We start from the raw sequence: 11,817 nt of genomic DNA on the forward strand, positions 1-11,817 counted from the left end.
TTTTTGGTACCAGATAGCAGCATTTTTCACAGCAATCCCTATCTATCCCTGACCTATCATGTGTCAAGACAGGAACATTTTGAGTGCACAGTCAGCATCTTGTACTGTTGTAGTCTTGTTTTTGTTTCATAGAAATTCATAGAGAACTAGGGAACATCAGCTACTGGTGTAATGACTACTACTACTATCACCGGAAGTGGGTACCCAGTGGACATCGAAACTAGCCCATCGTTTGCTGCCTTGTCCAGATACGAAATGTGTACGTGTAACACACAGTTAGAGCCACTCTCTAATTGCAGAAATCAAATTTTGTTCCCGTGTCATCACAGTAGTGTTTCCCTTTGTATGTCAATGCAGGGCTTTGCTGGAGAATTGCAGAACAAATCTTGCTGATTACCAATTTGTGTGCACTTTGCTGGTGCAGAACCAACATCCCACCACAAGGCAAAACACTGTGATTATGAAAATAAACAATTTGAAGGTAACTTGTGCATTGTTTGGGAAATATTTCAAGTTTTACAAGGAGACTTGCATAGGGCCCCACTGTAGGCGGGCTGAATCTGCAGCTGGTACACCAAAATGGCAGACTTCACTTGTGATATGGAAGCTGGTTAGTTGCTATGGGGAGGATCATGTAACTGAATAAGCCGTATAAAAGGAGGATACTAGGACCTGCCAAGGTAGCCTGCCCTAGCCAGCCCATATTTTCCTGGAACCCCCTGTCACTACTAGTGATATGCAAATACATATGGGAAAATATCTCGGTATCTGGCTCACAGAGACAAGAAATATCTAAGACTTACGTGTTACTTGATAAGGTCTTCTTCTTTGAATGGCCTGCATCAAGTAGTTTACTAAATTGAACTGAATATTGAAGCATGCAATATGGACAGTCAAATTACACAGTGAATGCCTTACCGTATATCTGCCCCGATGGAACAGAGGAATATTTTAGCCATGCTCTGAATACCACCTTACTTTACCTTTAGACTAAAGAGCCTTCTTTCCAGGGAAGTCCGTTCCACTGCCGACCGGATAATGCCAGGGATGGACGCCAGGCCAGGCAGGATACTGGCCAGCTGCAGGCTATCGCTACAAAACAGGCCGCCATTTTGTTTGAAGTGATCAGCTGGTCAGCTCGACTCCCATCACGCAATGCGCGTCACAGCGTCTAATTTACCGTCATTAGTCTGCCACCGACAAGCTTCGCTAATGGCAGCGATCTGGAACACTGGATCGTAATCTATACCCGATACTATCGCCTAATGATTTCCCATTTTTAACGACAAGAAACGCTAATGACAACAGTATCGGGTGCACTTCACCATTCTAGCACATTTGTGTCATTATTTCGTACTCAGCGTTTAAAAGGACACACAAACATGCCGCAAACGGACCCCTTTGATTTATTATATCCTACAATAAATCAGCACAGGATCGAGCCACTAACGGTTTCCCGTCGGTACTTTTCGGAGATTTTCGAACGCATGAGGTCATCGAGCGAATTGAATCTGATTCGCCCGTTCGCAAATCGAAACTTTATTCGAACAAGTGACGACATCTCCGGAAGCGTTCGGGATTCATTTGTCATGTTCGCGTGCGTTCCGAAAATTTGAAATAATGGCACGTGCAGCGCTCAGATTTTCAATAAGTTCTCACCACCCAACGACGTCTCATCTTTGCTCAATAAATGTCGATATGCAATGAGATAGTGTTATTTAACCTTAATGTGTGTAAAAATGTCTTGAAAATTAAATTTCAAAAGACTCAAAAACTGCTCTGGGCGCCTTTAACAAACAAACCGACACATATATACACACATTATATAAAATAAAACATAACATTGTCTACACAGAAGGGTTGAAAGGAAAACTACAACCCGCCCCAACCCGAGCGAGACGTAATCTCATGACAGGCAGTTGGTTCGACCTGTCTGTAAGAAGTTTCTGTAAGACATTGTACCGTAAGGCCTCTTTCTTGCCGCGCACTATAAGTTATTGGAACCTGCTACCACAAGTGGCTGTCGAAGCCTCTACCATTGACACGTTTGTGTCAATGGTCTCCGAGCGTATGTGACAACCTAAAACCTTGGCCGGTGATCTCGACCCTTGACCACCCATAAGCCACAGAATAATCAACACGATGATTGTGGTCGCTTCAACCGGAAGAGGAAGAGGACACACTGCGGATGAGATCGAGCTCACGGCTTCTAGTTCCGGAGGCGGGGACACTGGACTACACACTGCCAGCTCTTGCTTGCATATAAGAATACAGAGACATACATGAGGCATATACATGCTGCAACTGCTTTCCGAGGCTTTATTTGATGGAACTGAAGTTGTCGTCGTAGATCGTAAACAAGAGTTCGACGACTCCATGCCTGCGTCAAGCTTTCTTTTGAAATTACTTAAACTGCATAATATGTGACTAATCTCCGCTATTCCCCAATGACGTCACTTCAAAGTTAGATACCCCTACCCCCCACCCCCTCTCCCAAATAATGTATAAAGAAAACGAAGAAACCATGCAGAAATTCTCCTGCAGAAAGCCAGAAAAGCAATCAGGGTGTCCGAAATGTAATGAATTCCTTACCAACTGTTCTAACTGTCCATTCATAGCGTCTTGAGTAATTATGCTGTTCATCTACAAACAAGGAAACAGACGAACGAAATTGACAATTTTTAAATAGTTAAAATAGTTAAACCATCGTCCTTTACCTCTTTTTACAGATTATTAGGTAACTGCTTAATATCCGCTTCTTAATACAAATGTTCAATGTTAAATGTATAACCTTATTATCAATTGTAGTCTTGACGTGTTCTAGACTACTTGTCGTTCTTTCTTTTTAACAACGTATTTGAAAAAAAATCTCGATTTCAATCAGATCGTTTTCCTGCATCATTTAGATGCACATGCAAACTAGATATCAATTTAAAATGTGCATTTAACGTTGCGTGTGTTCGTGTGTGCTGTACTGTGTGTGTGTGTGTGCGCGCGCGCGCGTGTGTTCTTGTGTGTGTACATGTGTGTGTTTGTGTGTGTGTGTTTCACGGTGTGTGTGTGTGTGTGTGTGCGCGTATGTGTGTGTGTGTGTGTGTGCGTGCATGTGTGTGTTCTTGTGTGTGTATATGTGTGTGTGTGTGTGTGTGTGTTTGTGTGTTTGTGTATGTGTGTGTGTGTGTGTGTGTGTGTGTGTGTGTGTGTGTTTCTTCACTTCAAAAGTATCTGGCAAACAATTTAGCCCAAACAACATTAGCGCTGCTATATCTGTGGGGCTAGTAGGGTCACACAACAGTTTGTATTGCGGCTATGCCTGCCTCTCTGACTGCGCTGTTTAGCCACTGTCTCCCGGACGGGTCACCCTTCCGGCCGCCCGCTTGCAGATGAAGGACCTGGTGGCTCGTTCATCACAGGACACGTCGTACCACTGGTCCGTTCCCCAGACGTTCTTCATCACTATGGCAACGCAGTAGCTCATCTTGGCTCCGTCCGGCTGTGGGAACCAGGTTCTTACATCCATGGGTGACCTGAGGAAGGTGTGATGGGAAAACAATGCTGTGTTAAGTAGCAAATGGTGTGTTTTGTTTCACCATTCTCGGCAGAGAGGGTTAAAGAAAGGCAGATAGATAATGTTAACCTGAAAATATTGGTATCTTAGTATTGATTTACCAATTTTAATGTTCAGAACGATTCAGGATATCCAGCAGGAGATCGTGCAAGCCTGCACATTTAGAATAAAACTTATCAATTTGTCAGTATATCAGCTTCCGCTCCCCGTCCTTTACCAGCGACGAAGACCGCCATTGCCTCACCCTATCTGCAACACTCTCGTGTCACGTAATATGCGTGTGGCCTTTGCAATTGATTATTCTTCAGAGCTAAAAAAAGAAGGCGGGTGCCTTCTGAAAGGTTCTTGCCACAGCTGCCATTTGCCATGCATGACAGGTAAATTCTCTCTCTCGAGTGTTCGAAGGGCTGTATCTACATTGATAAACATAGACTCTGACGCATAGACGATCATAGCTGTGTCTTCTCCCACATGTATTTTCGGAAATGGGATGTGAAATGTCGTGGCCTGTTATTCTACACGAGACGACTTTGATTAAAATCAGAATATATATTGATATATAATATAAGATATATAACAGAACTAAGCATGTTCAATTGCTTTTTATGTTTGTAGCTGAAGAGAGGGCGCTTACCAGTCCATGTAAGTCACCGGGATGCCATCGGTCCAGACAAAGGTTCGGTTCAGGTGGATGTCGTACAGACCTTGGGGCAACGAGTATTTATTGTCATGGATGAAGATTATATTTATCAAAACGCACAGCAGTTTTCTTTTGCAGACTCCAGATTTCCGTTTCTTATTTCAACTTTTGAATCTAAATCTTGATATAAACTGTATTGAATGTGATGTCAAATGGTAACGTACATGTACACACACACACACACACACACATATATATATATATATGCACATTAATTAAAATGATATAACATGTCAAACCAATGTAAAGCGTTGGATCAACGATGCGTTTGACGACAACGTTGGTGACCAACAGCAGGTGGAGAAACTCCATCTCCGCCCGGTCAGCGATGCTGGTTAAGTTGGCGTCAAACTCTCGGCACTTGGCGTCTGCCTCCTCCCAGTTCACACGTACGTGATGGCGAGATGTCAGGTAGCAGTTTCGGCGGAACAAGCGCCAACCGCATGGGCAGATGAAACCTTGGAAATTTGACATAAAATGGGAAAATGATGTCATAGTTCAAGCAAGAAATTATTACTTATCAAAGTGCCATAGAAATCAGGTATTTATAATTCATTCATTCATTTTATTAGCTTCATTCAGACCACATAGTACGTACACGCACAGGGAATTGCTTGCGCCTCCCTGAATTATGTGCAGTTTGTTTCATGGGGTTAATGAAAATACTAGCAATAAAAATTACAAAGTTATTTACATTGTTGTGCCAGGCAAGGCAAACCATTCATTTTCTTTCAGTTGGGTGTTAATTTTACCTGCATCATCAGGAATGCCCTCCACTTGTCGGCTAGCGCTGAACGTACTGACGTTGTACGTCGCCATAAACCCGCGACTGTCGCCAAAATCAGCAATGTGACTCGTCGCCAGCATGACCAAACGCATCTCATTGGAGCTCGACACATAACGCTTCTGTTCGCCCTCGCCGCGACACAGCCCGTGGATCGTGTTCCACCCTACCGTCAGGAACCTGTCCCTGACCTGCAGCACGCGGCTGCCGCAGGGCAAATCTACGTCCAGCAGCACAAGCGTGACGTAGCTTCCAGGAGGACCATCGATGGTCCACAGACAGATGGCTGAAGAAGGGAAGGCGTGTGGGTATCCGGGGGAGTAGATCAGCCCACAGCGATATTGGTCAGGGCTGCCACAAACGATATACCCACAGGACGTTTTCCTGGCCATGCAATCGTCGCACGCTAAAAACGAAAGCAGAAAAGTCGTTTGATGGTCGAAAATTGACCGTGATATTCGTCTCCCGAAAACCTAATTCCAGATGAAATATCAGCCACAGTTTGCAGGGATTGCGGAAACACATATATACAGACAATGCGACAACAATGCCTAAACTAAAGTTGTTTGCTGAAGTAAAAGAGGAGCAAAGATGATTGAGAAGGGGGTAATTATCAATGAAAATAAAATGATAGGTAATTTGCTGCCGGCCTTATTGAATCATTCATGCGTCGTGCGTCTACAATGTTGCTATGGATACCACTGTATCGCAGACTACAGCACGTTGTTACAAAGAAAGTGACGGATACCTGTCATGTCCGGAATATGTACATTTAGTTCGTCTCCGGTAGCCTCCGCTACTTGTCCTAACTCAGTATGGGTTGTGGTAGTTTCACAGTCATCGACACGGAAGGATGCCGGATCTGCAAATCGTGAGAAACGAGAGTGTTCATATCACTGAGTGTCCGATAAATGCACATATTTCCAATAAATGCAATCTTGTAAACATTGTAAATGCAACCTAAGCAACATAAGCCAAAATCAGGGTTGCAGAATTCAATTAACAAAGCTAATTTTGGGGGCACTTCTTAATTAAGGATGAAGCAACAACTCAGTGAAGTCTAATTTTGTGGATTATATCATATAGAGAATCTTATTAGCGCAGCTTGTTTCCGCGCCGTTTTTAACCGCTCAAAGTAAGAAATGATGATGGAAATATGGAAATATAGTGCAGTAGATATCAATTTCATACAGATGGCCTTATCCAGATTATTTCCACTTTTAACGCTCTAATATTGCTTAGGTTGCCTTGTCATCTGCTGTCTCAACTTCACACTGTAACTGTAAAACTGTCTACAAGTGGGTACACAGGGACATTTGTCAACGTTTATCGCACCTTTCTCACAGATGAATTCCTTCTCAATCAGGCTGCAAGGCTGAAGGCTCCATGGACCTGTAATGGGCAAGAACATAAGTTTCATAATACAACTTGCCTATGAGGATATTCATGCAGAGTGTGATCATCAAATCCACAATTTTGATATTGTAGTTGTTCACATCTTATTAAGCTATCGTGCGGCACGTAGAATTCAAGACGTACCGTGGTCTTCTAGAAAGGCGCAGAAGGGGTCATTTAACCGCAAAATGTATTCCGGGAAACCGTCGAATGAAATGTCCTGTTCCCTGAAAGCGTCACCCGCAGGACTTCCGTCGCTCCAAGTGAAGTTGACAATTTTCTGGAGATAAACAGAGCAATATCTAAGATAAGGCTTGTGGGTGAGTGAGTGAGTGAGTGTCTGAGTGAACGAGTGAGTGAGTGAGTGAGTGAGTGAGTGAGAAAATGTTTTCTCATTAAAACTGCGTTTTGACAGAGTGCTCAACTAATTATAACGATTAACAAATCTTATTACGCTTCGTGTGTTTTACCTTTAGTCAATATCACATATTCCCATTACAGAGTCATAGGTAACACAATTTCAAACTAGACCGCAGTGAGGTCGCCAATGTGCCGCAGTCCACTGATCGCGTTATAGGTAAATGAAGTAATAATCATATCGTATGCAATGAAATGATTTTGCGAAAGGTGCACTGTAAAACATTTGCAATAGCCAGGGAATGACTACATGATTTAAGTTTGATATGAGGCTCTATTTTTCATAAGGGATGAGAGCAAAATAGCTTGATTGAAGATACCTCTCTCTCTTTCTTGATCAAGACAGCACCTATCTTCATCCCTATCCATCCATTCCCTATGTTGTCACGGATGAACTCGTTTTCCTGTGGCGTGTTGACGGCCGCCAGATGACCCCCCAGGGATTGGCAGTACCGCTCCGCAGCCCACCAGACAAGCGGGGAGGCAAACTTCTGGTAGCATCGTCCTTCAGACATCGTCCAGCCTTTCCCACAGGATGTGTAGTTTACATGATTCTCTACAAATAATTGATATGTTTGGTTAAGAACATTTAAAAGCAAGATATGCATACAAGATTATATATAGTAAAAATTCAAAACTTCAAATGCATCTAAATATCTTGTGGATTACTAATATTGTCAATTACATAGCATACACTAATTAATGCGTAATACGTTACCTCCAAAGCAAGTCTAGACCCCTATATTTCATGTACTTGATTCGTACAGTTTATTTTTTAATTAGCAGATCATACAGCTGCCATATAGCATCAAGCCTTACAGTACATGAATTGTGCATTTTCAATCATATTTTACCTTTCACGGGACATCCCAGTAGCCCTACCCTCCATGTAGTCCTGTCCAGCCATGATTCCGGTGTGAGCCTCACCACCCTGGCCGGCACTGCTATGGCGAAGTAATGCTCATCTTTGCCAGCACTACTGGTGAAGTTGTGCTAAGGCATCAAAACATGTTCGCGATTAGATTTATGATTAAAACTCTACCTTTTTTTTTACATATGAATATTAGATATCTGTACAAATCTCAAGTATTTTTCTTCATCTGGAAGAGTAAAGTAGATAAGAGCAAGAGACGAAATGGCATCTCCTAGTAGGTGAAATGTTGAGTAGGTTGTGAAAAGGCAAAATCTAAAACTTCCAGAGTGAAGTTAATGTTTATATACTGTCCGTCCGTCCAGTTCCGTAAACTCTGCCAAACAGTCGGCCCAAACCCCGTATTTCAACGAGAATGTGAGAGTCTGCGATGGACTTAAACCGGTAACAACCACTCCGGTAAGCTGTACGGGCTGTTCCAAGATAATCTGCAGCCAGTCGCTAGGTCCCTCTACCACCCAATCTGTCAGGGTGAGCTCAAGGGTACTGTGGATGACCTGGTTTGTACCAATACCTTCTTCGATTGAAAACTTCTCTTGAAGTAAAGATATTGGTAACAAACAGGCTCCCCGACCTATGGGAAAATATGTTATTAATATGTTAGAAATTTAACATTATTATATATATATATATATATATATATATATATACTCGGCACAAAAAGTTTGGAATATCAACTTTGGTATATCGTATTTCCGTTATTTATGCATCAATTTCAATGTATTATATATCAATAGAAAGCTTGTGTCATTTTCTTCCTATGGTTACAACTTATCATGATTGTAAACACATGAAACGAGCACAAGGCCTGCTTACTTGAGTGGGTCACGAAAAAAAAGTGCCCAAATTCCCCTGCTTCTGTTCAACATTGTATCGTCCTGTTGATATAGGCGCGTTTGTCACTGGTTCAATCAATCCTTTTTTCACCTCACACTTGGTATACGAAACATACGAGGTTTTAGCACGCTTAGAGTATATCTGCCCTTTCGATAGTCGGATGGACAAATCAAAGCGCGGATGCGTGGATGTACTGGATACCATGGCAAACGTTGGGTGAAAAAGGGATTGATTGAATCATTGTCACCCGCGGCCATAACAACCGGACGATACAGTTTTGAACAAAAACGGGGGAATTTGGGCACTTTTTTTCGTGACCCACTCACGTTAGCAGGCCTAGTGTATGTTCCATTAGTTAACAATGATAATGAGTTTCATACCATTGGAAATAAAATCATGCAAGCTTTCTATTGATATATAATATATTGAAATTGATGCAGAAAAAACAGAAATATGATCAACCGAAGATGATATTCCAAACTTTTTGTGCTGAGTTAGATAGATAGATAGATAGACAAATATTTCGTATAAAGACATACCTAGCCTTTTGTCCACTGCTTCATACCGTGCTGAAAACTCAAGTCTGCGAATCACAAAGTCCGTGACGAAGAATATATATATTGACCTGATTTACTTTACGGAACGTAAACATAATAATGAAGTATTGGAGCAACTCCATATGTAGAAAGCCGTAATAAGGACAGTACCACGTCCATTTATGGAGACTATTATGGATGTTGTGTAATGAAATTATGAGTAAATTGATCACAGCTCTGATGTAAAATTTCATGTACATGTACTTGTAAACTGTAGCTTTAGCTACCGTTTGCTTTTATTCAGCAATTATTTCGGTGTTGATAAAAAAAACATCGCTTTACCAATACAGGCATCTTCGTCTGAAGCATCCACGCAATCCGGTATGCCGTCACAGATGCTGTTTCTGGATACAAACCGGTTGGACCGGATACACGGAAATCGGTCTGCGTACATAGCTGTGCACAAACAAAATACGTTTGAGTTTTATTTCTTGTAATTCTATGTCGATACAGTACAGTCGGTTAATAATCAATAAGCATTAGTTTATGTGCAACACATTTACTTACCACATGTCCTCGGACGTTCGTCAGCGCCTGTCCTGCAGTCGTCTTCGCCATCACAGCATTGAGCCACACTGATTTCTTTCCATGTTAAGCCTTTCATCGTATCTCCACATGTGATTTGCGCTGCGTTATAAACAAGAAAGCTTCTGAAAAAAGCTGCCCGTTGCGTATTTTGGAAAAAGCCTGGATGTTAAACAAAATCACATGAAAAAAGAGTTTTTAAGCATCGAATTACTGAATTGGTCTGTCTTTTATTAAATGAGATTTGTCTAACAAAGAAAAAACAATGTTACAAGTGGGGTTCGAACCAACGATCCACGGCTGCAAAAGCAAATCGCTATATCCACCCAGAGCGTAGACCGCTCGGCCACGCAAGCTGATTGTGTAATAGTGCGTACAGAAGGGCTATAAGAAGAGTTTGGTTAAATTGACCGATCCATGCATCCATCCATGGTTACGCTTCTCTCGCCTCCAAAATGTACATTGTAATATATATAACAATAAACGAATCAGTTTAAAATTATACGATTTTTTTCGAAGAGAGAATGTCTTTCTTTGTGATACCTAACAAAGCCTCGGCAGCCTCACCAGCTGGTAAGAGTCAGCATCTCATCACGTGACTCCCTTTGGCCACAGCATCAGAACACTACTGTTATTTTAGTACTAACAAAATATACATTCATGGTCTGCTCTTAACAGTAAGGTAAGAATCTATTTAATGATTTATCTTTAAAGAATTAAACGCAAATATTGACAGCTGAAATATCATCATATTGCGATTTTCCGTGTGACTTTCTCTTGAACAGGCTTTCTGCTGCGGTCCAACAAATAGCGGGAAGCAGTGATGTTATGGTTATTAACATAATCTATTCACATAACCTCCTTGACATAAGGGAATCATTTTGTACTGTAGGTTGTGAAAAGCTGACACAAGATTTGAACCTGATATGATAATCTTGATTATGTACTGTTCTTGATTATGTGACCATATAAATACTAAATATTTAGGTTAAATATAGCTACTTCTTTAACCGATGGCCACAACTGCTGCCATGAACGGAGGTTTAAAAGCCTTGCGGCAGGAAGGGCATGATAAGAAAGGCTTGATCCTTGCATCCATGCAAACCAAATAGAAGAGAACGGTTGAAGGGTTGAACGTTTGAAGGGTTGGACGGTTAAAGGGTTGAACCAACCGCTTCTCTGGGCGCAAACCCGGTGATACGAACCGGGAAAAAATGCAGGATTCAATGAGGTCAACTTTGAATGTTAATATTAACTTTAGCTTGAATGTGTGCATATAAGTGCATTTCTGTGCTCTTAATGTGTACAAAGGTCAGGCAAAGAAATTCGTAAATGTGGAAAAGGCCAGAATATGAGGACCTGTTCACTTAGAAGACTGTACATGTCGCCTTTCTGTTATTTTCTTACGATATCTAAGATTCCAGTTGAATGTGTGTAATTCTAAGAGAATGCATATTATTGCTTGAATGTATGTCTGTATCTAGGGGCCTAGTACCAACTATGAAATGGAAATGGATTGAGTTACTATGAAATATATTTCGTAGCCATAACCTACAACAGTTCTTTTCCCCTGAAACATCCAAGCAGTAAGGTACTCCAACACATTTGGAATTGCCTGGGGCGCACTTGTGGGTTTCCTCACACTGCCACTTGCCCCGAGTAGGGCACAGTACTGCCTCTGAAAATGATAGGCAGAATCGTGTTTAACTCATTTCCATGTAGCTTTAGATTAAAGGTGTTACTTTCACACAGTCTTGAATAAGGGTTAACCCTAACCAGACCGTTCTTTTTTGGCAATCCTGGACGGGGTCTTTTGGAGCCCCTCTTCTAACTCAAGAATGACGTGACCGCCAAATTTTCAGAAGATGATGCATTAGCGTAGCATTAGCGTGAAAGATTGAATTATTTGTAGCCAGTTAAGACGATATTAAAATAATCCAATATGATGATACCTTATGAATTGCTTTCCAAAAAATAACAAGGAAAGTTACCACAGCCTTGCTCCTCCTCCCAGCTGTTACCGCAATTATCAAAATCATTACAGAAGTAGAAGCTTGAAGTGCA

The 11,817-nt window shown here is 41.6% G+C and overlaps 2 protein-coding genes across 2 annotated transcripts; both read right to left on the reverse strand.

Annotated features, from left to right (window-relative positions):
• Positions 1-3,173: 3,173 nt before the first annotated feature.
• On the reverse strand, positions 3,174-5,906 carry LOC118430410 (C-type mannose receptor 2-like). The gene is made up of 5 exons (XM_035841263.1): positions 5,801-5,906; positions 5,021-5,458; positions 4,508-4,726; positions 4,203-4,272; positions 3,174-3,527 (listed from the first exon to the last, which is right to left on the reverse strand). The coding sequence occupies exons 1-5, from the start codon at positions 5,805-5,807 to the stop codon at positions 3,335-3,337; spliced, it is 927 nt and encodes a 308-aa protein (XP_035697156.1). The 5' UTR covers positions 5,808-5,906; the 3' UTR covers positions 3,174-3,334.
• Positions 5,858-9,786, reverse strand: LOC118430878 (brevican core protein-like). Its single transcript, XM_035841913.1, has 6 exons — positions 9,736-9,786; positions 7,719-7,857; positions 7,185-7,420; positions 6,592-6,727; positions 6,359-6,444; positions 5,858-5,914 (listed from the first exon to the last, which is right to left on the reverse strand). The coding sequence occupies exons 1-6, from the start codon at positions 9,784-9,786 to the stop codon at positions 5,858-5,860; spliced, it is 705 nt and encodes a 234-aa protein (XP_035697806.1).
• Positions 9,787-11,817: the final 2,031 nt, after the last annotated feature.

This window comes from Branchiostoma floridae, chromosome 14, assembly GCF_000003815.2.
Source record: "Branchiostoma floridae strain S238N-H82 chromosome 14, Bfl_VNyyK, whole genome shotgun sequence".
NCBI lineage: Eukaryota > Metazoa > Chordata > Leptocardii > Amphioxiformes > Branchiostomatidae > Branchiostoma > Branchiostoma floridae.

Bases quoted from the DNA above. Each gene is read 5' to 3' on its own strand.
- LOC118430410 (XM_035841263.1), bottom strand. The intron at 4,273-4,507 runs GTTTGACATGTT...CGTTGCCCCAAG, and splicing joins TGATCCAACGCTTTACATTG to GTCTGTACGACATCCACCTG. The intron at 3,528-4,202 runs GTAAGCGCCCTC...CACCTTCCTCAG, and splicing joins CCGGTGACTTACATGGACTG to GTCACCCATGGATGTAAGAA.
- LOC118430878 (XM_035841913.1), bottom strand. From the start codon at position 9,786: ATGGCGAAGACGACTGCAGGACAGGCGCTGACGAACGTCCGAGGACAT. The intron at 7,858-9,735 runs GTAAGTAAATGT...TTGATGCCTTAG, and splicing joins CGAACGTCCGAGGACATGTG to CACAACTTCACCAGTAGTGC. The intron at 5,915-6,358 runs GTACCCACTTGT...CACGATTTGCAG, and splicing joins ACGTTGACAAATGTCCCTGT to ATCCGGCATCCTTCCGTGTC.